This window comes from Monomorium pharaonis, chromosome 9, assembly GCF_013373865.1.
Source record: "Monomorium pharaonis isolate MP-MQ-018 chromosome 9, ASM1337386v2, whole genome shotgun sequence".
Classification (NCBI taxonomy): Eukaryota; Metazoa; Arthropoda; class Insecta; order Hymenoptera; family Formicidae; genus Monomorium; species Monomorium pharaonis.
Window position 1 is genome coordinate 1342141 of NC_050475.1, and position 22488 is coordinate 1364628.

General features: G+C 36.2%; 1 protein-coding gene and 1 long non-coding RNA gene across 8 annotated transcripts in view; one reads left to right on the forward strand and one right to left on the reverse strand.

Moving 5' to 3' along the window:
* LOC105836336 overlaps window positions 1-22488 on the forward strand; it is an 89552-nt gene that overhangs the window by 29641 nt on the left and 37423 nt on the right. The gene's annotated exons all lie outside the window — the stretch shown is intronic.
* Window positions 1-22488, reverse strand: part of LOC105836334 — a 71328-nt gene that overhangs the window by 7152 nt on the left and 41688 nt on the right. For 3 of the 6 annotated variants that reach the window (XM_036291799.1, XM_036291797.1, XM_036291798.1), the window contains 2 exons: window positions 2042-2179; window positions 1840-1918 (listed from right to left, as the gene is read on the reverse strand). In XM_036291799.1, the coding sequence (XP_036147692.1) occupies window positions 1840-1918; window positions 2042-2179 (217 nt within the window). Of the gene's footprint in view, window positions 1-1839; window positions 1919-2041; window positions 2180-2937; window positions 4532-6830; window positions 13159-22488 lie in introns of those variants that run through there. The other 3 variants (XR_001139054.3, XM_012680287.3, XM_012680293.3) reach the window with 3 other exon arrangements.

Consider the following 22488-nt stretch of genomic DNA (forward strand, 5'->3'; position numbering starts at 1 on the left):
ATAAAAAAAAGTAAAAAATGTATCTTCCTTCTTGAATTATGAATCGGTGCTATCGGTCATCCCGCTTATATTTTCCAATCTCAGTGTATCTCGTTTTACGACTTGTCACTTCATTCCCTTCGTTAGAACGGAAAAATTTTGTTTCATCCAAGCGGAAAATCGTGGGATTAATGAGATTCACTCTGAAACATTTAATTACTTTCGCTTACTTCACCTCGTACTACTTTGATGCGTAAAAGGGGGAGACATCAAATAAACGTTAACGATATAAAATAGTCCGGGATAAATGATGGCTAAATGAATTTCCCAGTTTTACGTCATCTATCGACTTTTCGTTTGCAACGGGAATTTGAATTGCGTTTTGTTACAGCTACCATGCGGAATAAGCAACTTGTAACTTTTTCGCTGCCTACGAATTATTTCAATTATATACACGGATCTTCCTGTTTTCAAATGTTAGATATTTTACAATAAAGATATGTTATATATGTTGGAAAAGAAAGCAATTGATAATTTTTGAAGTTTTTTATCTCTAACATGAGCCATTGTTTAAAATGTTACACAAAATAAAAGCAATTGCAAAATATTAAAACCTATTATACGTTAAAACACAACCATTAACGTCAATTTTTTAACCAACATCGTTGATTAAATTTATTCGTTCATATCAATAATTTTCAGCTGATGAAAATTAAAGTATCTATGGCAATTTTATCAATTTCTTTCAGTTAAATCAATCAGATTTGTTTGTTTACGATATGTTAAATCGATTGTTCAAATTGGCATCGAAAGCTTTGTTATTTCGAATTTATTTATCGACAGCCATTTATCGAACGCTTTAATTGTCATAACTGATGAAAAAGACCAAAAGCTATATTAGAATATAATATATTCTGTCGTCGGGCGACAAATGGTCGACGATTACTCGGAAATAGAAGCAAACAGCTATTTTCTCCAATTACCATGCGCGGCCAACTATGAAAAACTTCTAGCGGTGTTACAGCGCAACGAAACATCCCTCACTCGCCGGTGAGAGATGTTGCTACTATTCACCGAAATTCGTAATAGGTTTAACGTTCACGAAGAATGGCGCAACATAATTTAACACGCTCTAGCTGAAAACCAAATTAATCCAGTATAAAAATTGCTAACAACGCTCGCAGCTTTCAGATACGGTTGAAAAATAATTATACAGGTTGTGAAGAACAACTGGAGCAAGAAGAAATTTTTATTTTATTCATGCGATATAACCTTCTCCATTTCTGTCCTCGGATACAAAGGAAGAACATCAAAACTTAAAGTTTGGACGATTATTTTTTCCACGTGATAACCTCTGAACACAAAATACATAGTGACCCAAATTTCTTTTGAGATCCCCCAAGATTCACGTCGAATCGAATCAAGATGTTAGTTCTATGCTGGTCAGACAATTCCTAATAGCGCGATTGACTGCTTCTGTAGAGGTGCGCCTCGAAAGTTTCAGCTCGTATATTAGATTAAAGCCCCTCGAAGTAATGTGTATTTCAAGTGAATCAAGTTCTTCTAGGTCACGCGTGGGCTCTTTCGAGAGAAAGCAAGAACGGCAGAATCCTTTGAGTATTGTGAATCAAAAGTCGCTAGGGGGCTCGCGAGTTTAAAAAAATTAATATCGAACCATTTTTGCATTCAATGATTTATCCGTATCTAGATTGTCCAATTATAGATATAACGAAATATCTGGCTGCTAGATAAAATCGTATCGCTTCATTAATCGGTTTCTTATCCCTTTTTGCCGCTAAATGAATGAGCTTAATAATTCTTTGACTGCGTATATATCTAATGATATAGATAGGTACTCACCTATTTATGTCCACATCAGTAGACTCCAAAATAGTCCTCGCTTTATCCAAGTGACCATGTTCCACAGCCGCAAATAAAGCTAAAAATAAAACGATAATAACATGTAAGTTATTCCTAATTGCCTCTAAATTTGTTACGCTATATAAATAAATTTAACGAAAGAGAAGCGTTTAAAATAGAAAAACTGATAAAAATAAAATACCATGCAGGTGTATGTTGAGGGATTGGGCCGAGAGAGGATTGATATGTATCGATGATAAATTATTTAGTTGCTGGTTGGATTGTTGTTTCTTCTTGCCGAAACCTTCCAGGAACTCCATCCCTTGCAACGAGTGGAACTCTGTGCGGATAAGGAGAAATAGAGCAAAAATAAATAAAAAAATAAATAAATGAAACAATGCAAAATCAGATAAATAAGCGGTAAATACGTAAACAAAAGAAATTTGAGGGAATCAAGAGGAAATTAAAGCATATTTAAAAAATATTTTTTTATAATTTATTAATTTCGCGATTTTCACATCGAAGAAATATATGTCTTTTATAACAATGTACACATATTTCATTAGGCGTTGCAACAATATTATTTATATTTTAATTGATAAAATTTTTAAGTAAATATACAACAAGTAACGAAGTCTTAGATATTTGGCATAGAAAAAACAACGATTTGAGAAACGAAATGAGAAAAAGAGAAAGACTTGTCTGCATTAATTCTTCGTTAAATTATCTTGCTCATTATATTACAATTGGCTCATATGTTTTATTCGAGCTACTTTCACGACGACTAGAAATTTTCCCACGTGTCAGTAATGTTCTACGGTGTTAATGCTTCACCATTCACAGTTTTATGATAAACATACTTTCTTTTTACATCTTTCCACGGTAATTATTCATTTGTTTAGTGTAAAAACATGTAAAAGCGTTAAAAGCGTTATTTTTTATCAGATAAAATCTTATAGATTTCTTTCTTTCAGTGGCATTTAAAAAAAAAGCTAGATCGATAATTTGCCGCGATAACTTAAACTAACTTCCTAGGAGGTGCTTAATTGCACCTGACGCGACGCGTGATTAATTAGAAAACTTATTGATCCAGCGTACTTAATCCCGATGATGTTGACATGAAAATTCGCTCCTGACCAAGCCGCTCGTAATCCCTCGTGTCCTTCGCATCTTTTTTCCTACTGGTTGCCATTTTATTTCGAAAACTGTTACCACGTTTACTTGACCAAAAGTTGGCAATATTATCGACTGTTCTGATTTTACAAGATTTTGAAGGACACGTCTTGATGTTGTCGTACATTTTCTGATTCTGCAGGCAGATTGTTGCATTTTTTCTTTCGGTCTCGTGCATCTTGCAATAAAATTTAATTCTTGGTCGATCAAATTCGCCGAAAGATTCAGTCGTTCTTCGATTTCCGTTTATCATGTTCGCTTGCGAATCCTCGTTTTTCCTCACTTCGCAAGGACGTCTTAAAGGATCAGTCTCGCATCGGGGACGAAATGCGTTTTGCGACTCTTCCTTCTCGAGGTATTCTTCGTCCTCGCTCTTACCTGGCTCGTAGTTTGTTTTACGATATAGGAGCCGGTTAGTTGTGGCTTTGTGAGAATCCACGACGACAGTCAAGACATCGCGCTTAGTTGACACAGCGCGCTCATTTTCGCCATCTTGTTCCTGTCGTTGTTTCGTCTTCTCCTCCTCTTCCTCCTCCTCCTCCTCCTCCTCCTCCTCCTCCTCCTCTTTCTCTTCGACTTCAAAGAGGAAGCTCGAGACGGAGGAGTCCAAGGAATTGTCTAACACAAATGTAGGGTTCTCATAAGATACATGTTTATTCGATCGACCCGTGTCTGTCTCGCAGGACGCATGCTTGTCGCTACAATCCTTCTTTCGAGTATTTTCCTGCGAACTCTCCGTGCTGCGTCTCCTGCGAAAAATGTGACTGACCTTCGGTGATTTCACACCTTCGTCTTTCGTCGAGGGTCTCTCCACTACGTCCTTGCGGCCCTTGCCCATTAGTCTGTCGGTCAGAGAGAGCTTACTCTTCAGATCTTTTGTAATTTCTCGCGGGTCGGCATCGAGATTTGACACCGAGATCTTCCGAGGACTCGGGGATGCTGCCTCGTCACTGATTTTGTTCTTGACGCAAGAATTCGCAACCTCCTCGAAATCTTTTCGTAGGTTCGAGGATCTTTCACCGTTCTGAGGTTCTTCAACAACAGGGAGGTTGCAGCCTTTCTTGACGATGAGATCTTTCGAGACGGACGAGAGATCGAAGCCAGCGGTCAATCGCAGATTGGCACGATCGCGTATCTTTGACATCAGTTTCACAGACGCTCGGAAGGATCTCGATCTCTTCAAGGTCGACATCCTGCCGTCAGAGGAACGTCTTGAGAGTAGTTCCATCTTCGGGCTAGATGAGACGGATTTGCGAAATTTCATCTGAGGATCGCTCAATATATTTCGCTTAATATAACATGTCCTATCGAGATATGCGATCCTTTTGAGAGTTGCGATACGCCTGAATGTTCTCAATGCGATGAGATCGCTTTTCGCATATTGCTCGTTTTATAAATTACTGGTAACATGTATTATTACTGCGGACAATAAGGCACGTTACTGCTTCTCTTTGGTAGGATAAAGCTTAAAAATGTGCGATTTTTCATCCATAAAGCAATTCTTTGGCAGGAAATAAAGCTGCAAAAAAAATCATTGATACCGTCATTTAGTTCATCTTATTTGCATTTTATCTGTTTCTAACGTAACAGCATATTTTCCTCTCGGGCTGCACGACGAGGGAGGGGATTATGTATATTACGATATATTATATACGTAAGTTTTAGAGATTATTCCGAAATCCTGATTTTGATTATTCTCCTAGCTAAAACGTTGATTATCTTAATGCGATTAGTCTGCGAATTAATTCTCGAGTGTTGAGTTTTCGCTCTGACTGACAGAATATTTCGCCAGCTTGTTTCTTTTATGATGAATCGAATAAATATTTACATGAAGCGTCAAAGAGAAACGGAAGAGCGGTTAGCAATGAAAGAGGATTAACACGAGTGTTGCGATGAAACGTAGACTGCTACGTGACTGTAGTCTCTGAAATGATTTTATTGTTTACTTAGGGCCACGTACTCGCTCGATTCCGCCGCGCGACAATTGGCTATTACGAAGAAGTGGACGGAACATGGCTTCTTCCTCCTCGGACAATTTACTGGACCAATCAAATTTATTGCTGTCGTCCGTTAGTTGTTAAGATCTTAATGATAGCGAATGTAAGTGCTCCAAGATCAATGACAAGATCGCTGGCGACCTATTAACTATCATGAAGAACATGAGCAAAATCATCGATTGTTTCCCAGCAACGAATGCATAAGAAAAAATTAAGCACAAATTTCAGATTTTCACACCTCGAATAACTTTTGTTTGAACAGAAGATTGATGTTTAGTGCCGATATCTATATCGGAAAAAAGAAATGCTTATATCAGAGATAGAAATAAAGAATCACGTTTATGTCGAGACGTATTTAATTTTGTTTGTGTCGAATGAACTCATTAATTTTCGAGCGTTTTACTTCAGATTTTAATATCCTGCTCCTCGTATCGAGCTTAGCTTTCTCAGACTGAAAATTTATTACCGTGTTATTCACAGAGTGATGATCGACTAAAATATCCTTTCATGGATCGTGCCAGCCTGTTTCTCGCGAAAGCGTGAACGCTCAAGCGTGCTCGAATCGATTGGAAGGGGCAAAAATTGGCCGCTCTGGCAGTCCAGATTGGAGCTCATTAGAAATTAACGAGGAAATTACTGGTCTGGAACTAAATAAATCATCAGATGGTTTCGATCCGAGGGAGCAAATTTTTTGATTCTCCAACATATTTTCAAATCGAAGAAGCGCGAATGAAAATAATTCGAAAAAAAAAAACCGTAGGATAAGGAGAGAGAAAAAGAAACATCGCATCCTAGACGCGATTTCTTCCTTTGGTGATCATAGCATTAATCATTCTGACAATGCTTCTTTTTTTCTGTTTTCCTCTGTTCCCATTCGTCTTCTTTCGTACTTCGGCATAAGTCACACGATTATTCTAAATCGATTATTCTAAATCGATCTTTTTATAGAAGACACCGAGTCCCTCTTAAAAGCAGAACGATTCGCGACGAAGTCCTAACTCATTTTCCTACTTTGTTACGGACGGTTGTTTACCCCTTCAGAGCGTTGTCCTCGTTATCGGCCCCTGTCCTGATAGACGACAATCTACTTCCTGTAATAAAGAGTCATGGTTCCTTGATGCCGCGTCCTTACATTAAAAGATGTATAATTACTAACCGAGTTACCATTAAGACCAACCATTTTTATATTGTATTAGGATTTTAGAGAGCAAATGGTGATTTTTAGGTTTTCCTCGATTGTATTTGTGTGAGTTCCATCTTTTTGAGAGCAAGTTTTTTTTATGTTTTTTTAATTTTTAGTATAAAGTATAATCTAAATCTTTCAGATTTAGAGATGAGAAACAAAGAAAACTATCATGAGAAACAATACTATGTCATTTTTTATTATTTAAATTTACAGTGATAAAGATCTGTATTGTTTTATATATGAAAGCTTTTGGAAGCAGCGTTATACACTGGAAACACGTTCACTTTTTAAGAAATGTGCGAAAAATCTGTAAAAGTGTGTAAACGTTATGTAAGGAAATCATAGGAGCGTAGTGTTGTAATCCAATGTCGTTGGAATCCCCGAAATTCCCGCGAACAGTATCGTACACAACATGTCGTTTATGGTTATGCAATGTCTTTGTGCGACTGCGAGACCAGCCTCGCAAGGACGTACATGCGTACGTTCACCGTTCGAATACCATCGCCGAGAGTGAATAAGTCGCTCGAGAGATTAAAGTCCCACTGAGAAAGGGACACACATGTACACCCCTCGTCGTGCTTTCCGAAAAGAAAAGTTGCCGCGTAGACAAGCAAACGCGTTGGCATGCGGGCTACCTGACTATCACAGAGCGAATTCCATGTGGCTGGACCCGTTTCTAAGCGCGACGTCGAGAGTGATATTTCCACGCGAGTAGGCGAGGATAGCGTCGTCTCTTGGACGCCACTTGGATGCATTCGTTAGAGTCCTCACGATTTTCGTCCAATTGTCGTAGACCTCGCTATGACGATTCATTGCTTCCGTATAAATATCCATAACTTGGATATTTTATATATGTACATATATCGATAAACGATATGCTTCACGTAATAAAAAAAAATCGCTATTAATCACTAATAAAAATTTGTAATCACTACGTAGTCTTCGTTATCGACTCGTCATTTGGAAATTCTTGATCACTGATGAACTCTCGTTACGGATTTATCATTTTGGAAATTCTTTCACTATATAATATCACTCGAATATCATCATTCACCGTCTGTTCGCAGTTTGCCGTTTGAATATTGTCGCCGGCCATTTACTTAGGAGAACAAAGTGGCGATCCAATTCATTCCCAATCACACACGATCGAACTGTAAACGTTCAACACACGTGACGAGATGTCGTGTACAGGGCCGAGATCGATTTTTGGAGATTTACCGACGGACTGGTCCACAGGCTGCTCCGAAAGCGCGTCAGTGTGCGCGCGCACTTTTTCCAACCGTTGCTGCTGTATTAAAGCACGCCCGTTGCTGTGCTCCGAACCTACCGGCTTGAAGCGCTCTCGGAGGGGCCGATTTTTCCAGCGTCCCACGGCCCGACACGCGGCACTTTCACGATTTCACTTGACAATTATCTTTTTCTCGCACGACTGCGACCTTGGAAAAATGGCAAAAATCGTAACGACATGTCAGAGTCCCGCGCTGCGTTGCTCGCGCGAGCTGCAAACGCCAGCGATGCGGCATTACTGGCGGGTTACACATGCCAGCACGACCCCCTGATCCGTTCCACGACGAGCAAACAGCTGCCGTGTCTGAGCCCCCCCACCCCTCCAGCAACCGGTGATCACATTGCGTGGCTCCGGAGAAAGAGACAGAGAGAGAGAGAGAAAGAGAGAGATTGCTTAGTCTTTTGGCACTGACGACTGCCTCACACGAGCCAACTTGTCTGCCTTGTCTGATTAAACCAGACACGATGGATAGTCTATATCGTAAATATGAATGGCTTCTATTACAAAAAATCTCAACGTCCAATTTTCTGATAGTGGCTCATTTAATTCAAATTGTTAACCTGTGTTTTAATTGAGTTATTAAACTATATTATTTAAAACGGTTATTAAACAGCTATTAAACTAGGATAAAGTTGTTAACATTAGTTAATTAACGTTAATAACTTTATTCCAATTTAAACTGTTGAACTACATAATCAGTTGCACTTTATCAAAGTGCAAATTAGTAGTAATTTCAAGTTTCTTTCGGTTAATTTCAACTGTCTCGTGTGATATAGAAGAAAATGAAAATAGATTATACGGCACGTGAGAATAATGTGGATTTTGGCAAAGCATATGAGGTCACATGAGGTAACTTTTTTGTTCTAATTTTATTTGTATTATCTCGATACTTGCCCAGGTTGACGTCAACGCTTAATTAGAGCGATGAAATTATGTCTAATAGGTACTGAGTTCTGCCTCGTTAAATTTCTTTGGTACGATTTATTAATATGATGCATATTATATGACAAACTTTTATATGAGAAGCTACGTTAAGTAACGTTTCTATATATGCAGATAATAAATAAATATGTCACATTTACATTAAAATAACAACTGTGTTATTGTCGATGTGGTGAATGAGATGTATCTTTGACATGTATCTGTACTGATAATTATACTAATTATCAAGAATTATGGTAATTATCATTAAATAATTTTGTTCGCCCGCATTTATCGTTGAATAACTATTTCGCGCGCGTTAATACATTCACGGCGAAAATTTCGGGATTGTTACGGTAAATCGAGCACGCTGAATGCTCATCACGTTCGATCACAGGATCGTACACACGCAAGTATCCCTTTTCCGCGACTGTACTTATCTACGTAATTAAACAGCCGGTTAGACAACGCTTCTGCGCCCGCTATCAATAGAGAATTTCTCAGTGCAATCTGAGATTAAACGATAAAATTATCGACATGTCGCACTGCACGGCAGAATTTCTCGACAATTTTGGCGTGATGTCAAAGATACATCGTCCTTTTGTTGCGCATAAAAATGTCATTAAGCGCGCGCGAGATTCCATTAAATTTCGTTCTGCGAGAGCTATTTTTACTTTTTCTTTCCTTTTTTTTTTAACCATTAGGTCCGATGATGACATGCCGCATTTATTAGCCATATACGGATAAGAGAGACGTGATCATTTGCATTTTTATGCGAGACCAGATTGGTCTGGTATTCCATGCCCGTTGGTCTTTTGGCAAGGATAACTGTAGCGCGCGAAAAAAACGATTTGACGGAAATCGTTGCGATTACCTCAGCGAAAGGTTACGCTGTTTATCACGTAGCGTGAAGTCGCCGGAAATCCGACTTTCCGCAGCTGATCTCGTTACGGTATATGGCTATTCGAGAGGTGGTTTAGATTATGCACGTGCCGAATGCTTCTTTGAATTTGAGCTCCGTTTTCAACTTATCGAAAAAACTATCTATTTGGCATAGAATTCAAATATCCGGATACATTTTTCCATACATTAAGAAAAATGTTCTTCGATAACATTAAAATTTACAATAATCTAAAGGCAAAAATTTGTGCATTAAATTTAAAACATTTATACTTTTCCTTTTTGGTCTTAACTTAGTAAAATGTAATATTATGTTTTCTAAAAGTACTTAATTTAGCATGTAAAATTACTATACATTTTTAGTTTGTTAATGATAAGGCGCAATGAAAAAGTGAAAAATGTCGAAAAGTTCATTAGAAATCACGGGGCGAAACTTTCTCAGGAAATTTAGCGATTGTTCCGCGAGAATTTAATTTCTATTCTGGGAGGATGTGATAACAATGCCTCGAGTTTTGTTCGCATGAAACGAATCGTAACGAGGTAAGCCATGAAACACTTTTATTTCGTCTACCGCTTAAATGGAAAATACATTCGCGGAACTCTGATATCGTGATCGTTATTATGTTTCATGAAAAATAAGCGGATAATGCTGTTCATGCTTAAGATGTCTCGTAATATGCTCGTCAGTCCGCAATACGAATCTTTCATGATTATGATAATACGTGTTTCATTGTGACCTCGTAATACACGGATACAGATAAGCGGTTAGCTGGAAATATATGATAAACCGCGATTCGAGGGATCTCCCTCTACATTGCATAATGCGCATTGACGTTCTTTTATGACGTTATGTATAGATCTCGTCATTACAGTTCGGTTTCGGTTTCTCAGCGCCTACGCGTACTTTTACTGCCGATGAAGAGCTTCATCCCGGGGGAAATAAAATTTTGAGTAAAATCCGCCAATGAGCGTGTATTAATGAAAAATTCATCGATCCGTAAAACGTAACGGCAGTAGTCGACAGCGCTGTCTGGACGTAGCCCGCATTGGTTAAATGCGTTGCGCCGTTTTGATCCCGTTTTCGGGCAATTCTATCATCTGTCTTGCATATACGAGACTTTCGAATGGCAAATTGAAAGTTTGTGCGAAAAAAGTATCGGATATTAAACTCTATGTTCCTTTATTATTTATTAAATATATTTCTCTGAAATGTTTTTAAAAATATCTTTCCGGTAGCAAAAATTGACAATTTTTTACACTTATTGTTAGTCAACTTTCTCTTTGTCAATAATGCATTTTTATTTTTTCCCGAAATATCTATAATTTGATTAGCTGAAGAAATAAATTAAACACATCGATGTTGTCATCAAAACTAAACAATAGCTCGAGCATCTTAATATAAATATATTGTGTAAATTTGAATTTTTTATTGAAATGTATACACATTATTATAGTGTATGCAATATATGACAATCTGCAATTATGTATGCGATCGATTACTGCGCCGCACGTGATATATAGAAAAAATGTAAATAATGTTATGAAACATTGATTTTATGTTTCACACCATAAAATAATATTCCGTAATTTTCTATTAACGATGTGTTTTCAACGATAACTCGATTAAATTATCGAAAATTAAATTAATTAAAATTTTATATTTTACGTATAACATGAATTTCATAGAAGATCATTGAAGTTTGGTGTGTGCGTTTATAACACACGTGTAATATATCTTGATTATAATGCGATTAACATCTATGATTTGTGAGAACGCCAATGTCAGTTCGGAGAAACGCTTCCTGTGCACTCGCGTTTCGATGGCGTCTCGAGAATCGTTCATCAAAGCGTATAATCGATCGGGGTGGAACGTATTGTCTGTCGTCAATGAGACGTAACTGTACATATAGGTGCACGTTGCACGTCTGTGCGATATTAGACGGAAAATATGACGCCGCGGTATACCACGTAAACGCAGCGTATGCGGTGATGCGGAACGGATGCACTCCCCGCGGAATCCATTTCCAACTGACATTGAGATATATATATGGCACTGTCAGGAAATTGAAAGTGCGCGAGGACGCGCATGTTTTGTGGAGGTGCATTAAAAAGTCATATATGAGCGCGTTCGACGAGGTGAGAAGCAGCAGAGGAATGTGCGAATCCGAGGGGTTGACTCTACCTTCCGACAATTCGCGCAGAGATGGAATGTCGTAATGGAATCACACGTGATTTTCAAGAACAAATAGCTAAAGCGCGGTAGATATTAGATGCGTAATATACCGTGTCTGCCGTAGCAAGATGAAGTAATTCGTTTAGCATTGCAGTGAAATCTGTTTAAAGCGATGGCTGAATTAATTTCCTGCATTTGCAGGGGCGATCATTTGGAGAATTGATGGAGCTTGTTAATTATTTGATGTAATTGAAAACTACCGCAATAGGTGAGGCATGATTACAACGAACAGATGGATTTGGATGAATAATTGATAAATTTTGATTTACAGCAATTAATAATCATTGGAACGTTTATTCACTTAGTTGACTATTTATGAATTGCATCGAAAAAATATCAACAGATTCCGTTTTATTTATTAAATTTTATATTTAAGCGAAATGTACTCTGTAAACCGTTCAACTGGTTATTGATCAATTTAAATAAATAAATAAAAATTGACGCAATTAGGAGACCTGAGAATGACCTAAAACCGAGTAATTTAAAGAATTAATTAAATTCTATAGACAGACATTCTTTGTCACTTTAATGGTCTTTGAAACCCGAGACACTCCACAATTCACAAGTTTCAGATTCTCTGGAGAATTTTCAGGCCAGATATGTAAATTTCAGCAATCGTTCCCCACGGCTCTGAGAAGCAGGTCGTTATTTCTGCGCGTATGAAGAATGATAGAGCTATTTCTTCCGAGACATCGATAGATGAAATGAAAATAAAAGAGATAAAAAGCTCTATATATGAGAACTCACGATATGTTTTCAAACATGTTTAAAGCAGGTCTGATAAAAATACTACTATTTTAAAATTGCGTAATATTGAAAAATTTTATTCACCAAGTAATCGTAGAAGTCTCCGTCAAGGAAAGTATGTCTCCACATTCATTTGATAAAGAAAGAGACGTAAGTTTGAAAACGATTTGCAGGACGAACTCTTCGAAAAGCAGCGACAGCTGTACCCATTTACGACAGTTTTCGACCCAGTTACAAAATTTTTAATAAGAAGCACAGTTCTCGAAGTGCATCGTACAAAGCAGAGGATAATGTGCGTGTAACAGCAGTGGGAGTGCAATTAACATCGTAACTGCAATGCAACGAGGTTCATAATCATAAATTGCATTCTCAGCGAGAATATTACACGCAATCGCGGCACACGTGCAGGCAAATACGAACTGCATTCTACGAACGAGATAAAAAAATTCTCACTATGGTCTTCATTGCCAATAGCATGTAATATAGTATATATGCAATCAACTAAATCGTTACTTAATACACACACACACACACAATAAGTAACAAAATTACACGCACAAATTCGAATTCCGAGAAAGTAATTTAATATAAATTTAATTACGTTAATTTGATAATAAAATCCCAGTTTTAATCGTTACAAAAATAGAAAAAAAACATGCGATTATTTTTAATGCCACGTGCCAGCAGAAGAGGATATCTAATAATTTTTAGTGGAAATGTGAGAATGAGTTCCGTATATTGTATTTGAATTACTCGTGTTTTTGCAGAACTCGTACCGTGCAGAAATTTCGATATTTCATTTGCTCTCTTGGCGCTTTGCAACATATAGGATTTCAATATATATAATGTACATAATTATACGTATACCGCTAGTTACTTTTAAATAATTTAAAAAATGAGGAGATACATAAATTATAGAAATATAAAGGTACCATTGTTGCAAAAAAATTAGCATGATTATTCAAAGCAATACTTTATGTCTGTTTGAGATAGCAGTTTAAAAAATTTTTAAGTTTGATTCGTTCTATAATTTTATAATTTTCTAAAAAATTATGTTTCTCAAAGTTCTTACAGAAACAGCTTCATAAAAATTTCAGCTCTGCGCAGTGACATTGATATATTTCTATTGCATTCAGATCAATTGATATAGAGAAAATGATATACATTAAATATTTTAAAACAGTATTTGAAAAGTACTTTAAATATTCGTGAGAATGTAATCTATACTACAGCACACGTTTTAAAGGGAGAATGTAACTATTAAATTTAAAAATTTAATTTTAATAGAATGCTATGAATATTATGTATTATGTATAAATACCCAATTTAGATAAAGTCTAACTCGCATTAAATTTCAATGGAAAATTCTATTTATAATTTTATATAGCATATATTTTGTATATGTATAAATGTACAAAAAAATATTCAACGAATTAAAATACACATCTGTGAAGTATATATTAAATCTTTAAGTACACATACACACAATTATAAATATATATCTCTTCTACCCCGAATTGTAGATCGTTAAAAAAAAAACTTAGTTCATAATGTTTCTTATGTTCTAATTGACATATTCTTATATGATTACAATAGAAATTTCATATACGATTAAAGTAATAAAAGTGTTATTGATTTGGAAAATAGTTTCTGTATCGTGGATATACGTATTTTTCAACATAAAATATTATGTTGGAATATGCGATAAATTGGATCCTTTTAACGAAAAAAGATCTCTTTCGGAATAGAACTTATTCTATGAAACCAAAGTGGACGATGCTCATTCCCGGGGGATATACAAGAGATGCTAGGAAAGTAAGGAGCTAAGGAAGATTTCTCGAAAGAAGAGATGAGAGGATAATGCACTTTCTTCCTCGCCAAGTTCGTCGCCAATGCTTCTTACGCTGCTATCGTTATGCCCGCATTATACAGTCGTTGCTGCTGACTGCACCGATGGTTTTTCATTACAAAATATGCTAGTGCTTCATTTGGAATTCCATGGGAAATGACCGTGCCGTGAATCTCATCTTCAAACAAGGATTCTGAATCATTTGCACAACGACAAACACAATCTTTATACTTGCAGCTAAAATACGTGACACAGATCTTTCGCAAGGTTTAAAATTACTTATTAAAACGAAAATTGTGAATTGTTCTCAGCTAAGCTGTATTAAGATGCAAAAATTGATGCATTTTTGCATCTTAATACAGCTTAGCTGAGAACAATTCACAGTTTTCGTCATTTTAACACGATCCTGCTATAATATCGCGATTTAATGTCGAATTAATGCCGTCAAATGTGTCGAGATTACTCGAAAATGATAAATCTGCTCGCGAAATAATTCACGAATATTCATTACGCATAATTGTTAACAAGCAAGCGCGACAATTTTATTATTATTAGGTGCGAATTGTATCGATCTGTTGGATATCGAACTTTCGTTTTATGCACGAACGCATTTAGTTATTGTTATTCATACGAACATTAATGACGCTACGTAGAAATGTATAAAGTGTTTCATATGGATTTCAACGTGTACATGCATTTTGCTGGCGCTTTTGTGTATACTGAATTAAACAACGTTGAAATGTTATTATCTACTTTATTTCAAGAAGTAAAATTGTTTAGATTAAATTATATAGTTTGTTATAGCATGTTATAGCTAACTTCTTACAAAATCTTTAATAATTACATAAAGAATGCCAATAAAACTTCTTATTTATTAGTAAATTCCAGATAAATTAATATGTCGAAGTTTATTAAAAACAATATGTCATTCTATACAGAAAGAAAATATCGCGATAGAGAAGAAATTTTTATTATTTTAAAATACATTATGAAAATTATGATAAAAATTGCGATATTTTTATTCAAAGATATGCAAATTTTACATTTTACAAAAAAATTATCATAATTATTCACATATTTTAATATACAGTTTAAAATAAAACAAATTCCACTAAAATGGGTATAAAATTTTATCTAAAGGCAGTTACTTTTATATAAGTTGTGCAGTTAATTATATGATTATAATTTTAACAAAAGTTACAATATCACAGTGCAGTAATTTTTCAGATAAAATAAAAATAATTATAGCATACACAAGTATTATTATTAGACTACATTGTAGGGTTTTTATATCCCAACATAATTTAAAATACTTATGTAACTATTTATAACATGCGTTTAATTTCTATAATAATAAATTCAAATAATATCGTTATTGTATATCAGTTTTACGATAAAATGTTGTACAAGCTAGGAAATCTATCTTTCATGAAATTAATACGGCAAAATCTTCCCCGTGTATAGTCATCAAGTTTGCTATTGTTCTAGCTCGGCATATGACGCATTTACCACGAAGAGATTGCTGCAGTTTCGTGTGTCGCTTGAAGCTGCATCGCGTGTATATTGACTGTTGTACTGTCCTGTGTAAAAGGTCTGATGTGTGTCGCGTGCACATGGTATAGACATTAGATTCTATATTAAATATTCACTGACGCAAGCTTGATTTGTCAGCTATAACGAATAACATATTACGAAATCGAGAAAATAAACGTAGAGGCGTGCACGAATGAACCATCGGCGATTATCGAATTCAAAATGTCGGGAATTTTATCAAAACATCCCCCTCGATCGATCACATTATCGTCATCAAAATTTCGTATCAAGAAACCGACACTTTTACCGTTAAATCTGTATTTATGGTCTGTACATTTCTATATATTATAATTGCATATATTTTATAGAGTAATTTTATAGAGTAAAAAAAGAACTCGCAAGTTTCGTTGAACTTTTGTAAAAATCTATCTATAGAGATTCGGTGGAGTAGCGCGTGGTTTAATGCATCACTTATATCGCGCTCCATAATTTAATAACACTGCGTTATCAGTTACACGCTGCAATTTATCATCGCGATGCCACGTGATAAATTTTTGCGACCGCTGACATTTTACGAACGTCTATTTTACTCTATGTCTAGTAGTAATTTTTAAACAGGCTGAGATGGTTTATTTTTAATTTTAAAATCTGATATAACGATTTTTTGCAAAAAAAAACAGATCTGTTCGAAACTCATGTAGGTTTCGCGTATTAAAGCACGTCATTTATGTAATGCAAAAAAGATACTCGGCAAAAATTCCACGTTTATTTATATGCATATCTCGTTATTACGTTTTAAAAGATGTGATATTAATGCAGAGTTATTTCAAAGAAAATGTCTACATATATTCCGTTGCATAATTAGTACTTATGTTATAAATGAACGAATTTTCCCACGAGTGAACGAATTTTCTCTCGATAGAACGAGCTTTAGAAATTTTTTTAATTTGAGCACAAATTTCAATGAAAATCAGCTAAATAGATATTCTCGGTCGATCGAAGCGTTGATGTCGCTTCGCGCTTGATTGAGGTAAATTGATAATTGGATTTAGCACGACTAATTGCATCGGAAACAAACAAGCACCGTAGCTCTGTGAAAAAAAAACTAGTTATTTTTTACCTACGTACAATAACCATTTGTCTCCATATATTTTCTCCACACACGTTTAAATTTCAATCACGGAAACATCACCGCAGTTTTTCAAACATCCATCCACGAAAACTTTTATTTAATATCGATTTCTCACTTGTCAATCTAACCGCTGGGTTTTTTTTTTAATATATAAGACGGATCTATAACTTCGATGCGTGCGTGATGTAATATCGATACTGCTAAAGACATTAATGTTTGATTAAAATAAAAATCAGAATATTTCCCAATTAAATGGAATAAATGTTAGCTTGAAAATTGCACGAGTTGGCATTTTCTGTTTTGTTTACCTTATAAAACTTCACTCAAAATCCGATTTGTGGATCCAGCCATTCGTTTTTATATCCCCGATGAGAGAGAAACGTCCATTCGGCAATAATAATTTGAAATTGGAGCAGTACACGACTCATTGTGCATCGACGAGTTGAATTATTTAATTTCTCGATAATGAATAAACAGTACAAGCCACAAACTCTTTATTTTATTATTAATCCGTTTTGCACTATTATCAGCATCCGATTTACGATAACAATAGACAGAAATTAAACCAATAGAACGATTTTAATTCACTGGCCACTGATCAAAGTTCATCAACAATACCAGTCAAATGACTCGCGTTACATCACGCAAATTTGTATGCCGTTAAACATCAAAATCACACGCTGCACAGATAATATAAATTACACTACTTTGAATTATTACAATCTCATAGAGATAATTACGATGCTCCGTACATTACGTCTCGTATACGTATTTCTAACTGAATCTAACTGATCGTTCCATCCGATCGTGACTTTATCACGTTTGATTGAAAGTAACTTCGCCTTTAACGAAGCGGAATGTAATTTCGTTATCGATTTGCAGTACAGCGATGCAATTTCACGTTGCGCCGGGGACACTGCAAAGCGTCATGGAAAGCCACAAAAATGAGGTAGAGCTTTTCCATCAGCAAGTTCGTCAAAGGAAAATTTATCGATGTCGACTAATCCACGCGAGATGATACTTTCCACGTCAAACTCAAATTAACGTCACATTGCGGCTCTGTACGATTTCTCTTTTTTTTTTTCATAAAAATCCAAATTAAATTAAATGTCTTGTTTTCAATTACAAATTATGTGAAGATTTTTATAACTTGTGCGTAGAATTTTTGAAACGATTACGTTAGGACGCGTTTCTTGCAAAAATACGCTGCTTCTCACGTAAAAGGTCCTCACGACATAGAGGAAGGACACGAACTGAAAGGAAGGTTCGTAACAGATGTGGTGTGTGTTGTTAAGCATCCGAGCATGACACCGCGGGGCAGGTGAGTTCGAATTTCGTTAGACTCAGGAGCGTATTACGAGCCTAGCAGGTTTTTGCCTGCGCAGATAGAATATCGCATTTAAAACATTTACATTTTAAAACTTATGTAACATACGATCATTTTCTAACAGTTGTTCATTTGAAATATTCTTACGAAAGAAATATACGTTTATAAAACTATGCTTTCTTTTGATATTCTTTCGGAAAAAGATGCTTTCAATTTTAAATTGCAATAAATGTAGTGAAAATAAAAGAAATTAAATAAACGTTACCTTGTGATTTCAAATAACTTTCTGTGTAAGAGTTTAAAAACAATTTATGGTAGAAATGATTACTCGACATTTGAAGCAAAGTAAAAAAGGTAAATATTTAATACCAACTTTGATATAATTTTTGATGTTTGATTTTAACATGTTTCTACTCATCAAATCTCTCTCTCTCTCTCTTTCCGGCACGATTTCATTGAAATTGTATTGCGATATTAATTTTCTATTAGAAAATGATTATAAAATATAATTAAATCTATTATTTCGAAATTTCTTTTTTCAACATCAATCAAAAGCGAATTATAATGACCATCTATCACTCTTGTTCGAAGATACGCGAAATTATCAGGACACCCGTTGCATGGCTGCTCGCATTGCAGGTGCCGCCCTTTTCCGGAGTGTTTTTCTCACACTGTACGACGAGCAGAAGGGTGAACATCGAACGAACTCGTAACGGAAACTTTCCGAGTGCTCGTAACTCGATGCAAAATTTGAAAAGAGCGGAAGTAGGACAATCACGACGGGCGGAACAATCGGGGACCTCTGTGATTTCTGAGCATCCTAAATCCGTTTCTTCGTAAGATCTCGCTTAGATCACGATCTCTCGAGTGAATCAAAAACTGCTCTAAGGAGCCTAGTATAGAAATAAGACTTTTATTTCGGAAATCTAGTTAATGGCAAGAACTATAAAAATACCACGACGTTGGCACGGGTTGGAAAGAAAGATTGTTAGTTCTTTGCCCTTTTTGTTATACTTCTTTGTCTCGCATTGCTGACAGTGCGGAATAAAGAAAGCCCGCCATGCATACAGATCATTCTCGGATTCTGAATAATCTAACCCGTCTAACTTAAAATAGGGCTACGCGGCGTAAATTTATGGAAAAAGGAAAGATAGATAAGTAAAAAGTAGCGAGAAAGGGTCCATTTATAACCATGAAATTTGAAAAGTGTCACGACGTAAAGTTTCGTGGTAAGAAAAATAATTGAAAAATACAATTTTCACACGAATGTCTCTAAGTCACTTTTCAGATGGACATTATTGAGAAAGACTTTAATTAAAGACTTAAAAATACGGGAAGAAAATGTAATTATAAAAATTGCAATTGTGGCATATGCTTCACGGTATAATTTTAGGTTGTATAATTTAATTTAGATCAGGTGAAGAAACTAATTTCAAGGAAAATCTAGGAGAATCTCATTTCCGCCTGTCACTTCCGATCATGATTCTTCGATGATCGTGTTCAATGTATTTACATAATTCGATCTTATGGATGTAGTTTGTGCAATCGATGCATAATATTAAGTCTCATAACTTGACGGTAATTGCTGTTTTTATCAAGAGATGTCGACGGGACGTTTTTCCCTCCTCTCTTTTTTTGCTCTTAGAAAGAGTTTAATTTTATTAAAAATTAATGCCATAAGATTGGTTGAATACTATCATGATTATAATATTTAATGCTAGCTTTAAAATTAATTTTTAGTAATAATTGATAATACAAATACATAACATTACTCTGATTTAATTAAATTTAATTAAAAGATATTTCTCATTGTTAATTAAATCGGTCATGCATCATTGCTACATCGGAATTACTGTTTATTACATTATAAATAATACGTTAGTTCAACGTATTATTAAAAATAAATAATTCTGTATTAATTAATTTAATTCATTTTTTAATTTTCAAACACGCCGAGAAAATGTCACAAATCGTACAGTAATATAATTAAATACTTCATTTCACATAAATTATTAAAAATTCAGATATAGAATGAATAAATCAAACAATGACAAATTAGTTGGTCCTGAGATAAGAGATAATTTAAGAAATCGGATTTCAAAAGATTTCAAAAGATTCGTATAAGCTAATCTATATCTACTTTTGCAATTTATAGGCAAACGATATCTGCGCTTAATTCGTTCACGCGTACCAATATGTTGTATTCAATCACTTTCTTTAGTTTACTTCGGGATTGTTATACAGAATCCATTTAAATTCTTTCGCGACATTGCGTTCAGGCGCAAACGATGGGCCAAATCGCCAACATTTATCTTAAGTTGGAGTTCAAGTATAACGTTTACGGGAGAACGCGGACCCTCTCCACGAAAGTGAAAGCAAATCGTCTCTAGAGACAGCCGATGTATCTTGCGTAATCGATTAGAAGTTATGATCTATCGGATCTGCCATTCATCTCTTTCGATATTATTCGATAGTGATTTAAATAAATAATGGAGAAACGAGACATCTGAATCTTCCGTCATCAAATCCTTAGTGTAAATTACGCGTTAAAGACGATTTTTATTTATACTGAGAAATATTACGAAATATGTTTTACACACGCGCCATTAGATCTCTAATAAAAAAATTAATAAGTTATTCTTACGAAGTTAGCAAAGCGACAAAATTAATCAATCGTGAAAAAGCGGCACAATAATAAATCTCTGACGTGATTCTTTTTTTTTAAATGGTCGAATCGTATTACGTGGTTAAAATATGTGTAATAAAGACTTCCTTAGGAAATATTAGTTGTGCCAGTCGCATGAATCATCAGTTTAACAAAAAGATCTTCGAAGTGGTCGCCTCAGAGCCCCCGATCTGTGACGCGGCTTCGGAGTGTAATTCGATCGTTGTTCCCCTCGTAAAACTACTGTTTGCAATTCACCGAGTAAGTAATTGGATCGAGACCGGCGCGGCGCGACGGCGGAGCATTCGTCGTCATCTCGGTCTTCTCGTTAAAACTTACCGGCGGCGGCGCCGTTGCACGTCGTCGTTGCACCGAATGCAGAAACCGGTTTATACCGCGCGACGATTCCCAATGCATTCGTTGATGCGGGCCGTGAGGTCCTCTGCCTCTCTCCGCGCGGGTCCCTCAAAACGGTCCTTCTGCCTGCTCGTGCATCTTTATCGGGCGACAGCGTGGTTCCGTCGTGGAACGAGTTTCACGAGGAACCCGATGATTCTCGAAACCCGTCATGTCGCCCACGGTCGGCCGATTGAGAACTCCATGATATCGCGGTTGGAACGTTCGTGGGCGTCAAACTCGTTCGATTCGCCTCTCGGAGCAAGGTCAGAGATCTTCGAGATTTGTCACAAATGTCACAGCACTCCTTAAATTTTGTACGTCTTCCTTTATTGTGGAAAATGTTATTAGTTGTTACGTTTCTCACGTGTTCTCACCGATAATCTTTCGAGCTTTAACAAAATTGCTTTCTCGTTAATCGCATCACTCACTTCATTTGATCAAGCACCTGTCTTCTGGGAACGATTTCACTTATCGTCGGTTGTCGTTAAAGGATATTTCCTCCGTTCCTTTCTCTGCGTGCAATGATGAATAATTATCTAATAAATTAGAAAACTATGAGACGGATGAAAGGGAAGGGATGATCGTTGAAGAAAATGGCCGAATCCAGAGCGGCCGCCGCCGCCGGCTGACTTTCAGTCACAATTTAGGGGAACCGGAACGCGATCGCGCATGGAACACGCGTGAGACCTATCAACACGCGTGACAACTGGCCTCCTTTGTTCACCATCGCGAATCTTTCTTAGCAGGAGTTCCGAGTGCGCAGAAGCGATCGCCATGGATTGTACAGATCGCTCAGACATGCGACTCGCGATGGCGAACGCTTTCCTTCCTTCGTCAGGAGGACAGGAGGACGTAAACAAAGCGCGGGAGACGATTGGTTGAGAAGTGACCTGTCTGGGCAGGTACATCGTGCGTCTCGCCTCAGGTGTGCATGGTTTCCGGTTTCAATACTTTCAGGCGCAACCGAGCACTACCGTGCGCAAGGCTGTAATAGGGTCCACCATTCTGCAGGCTGTGTCACTTTTACCGGATGAAGCACCGTTCGTGTGGAAAATTATTAAACCCATTATTTTGCCGATTATTTCAGACTAGCGTTCCCACTACAGCTACGACTACGCAATTTAAATTATAATATTGCTCTAAATTTTAACGTTTTTAACTATATTTTTTTTTTGTTTTGTAAAGTTTACTATGAAAGCTTTCAAGATAGTATATATTTTGATTTATATTTTGAAACTTCTCAATGAAATAGGTGAACATTCATTTTTGCTTTTATTCTCATTATGTTTCAAGGGATAG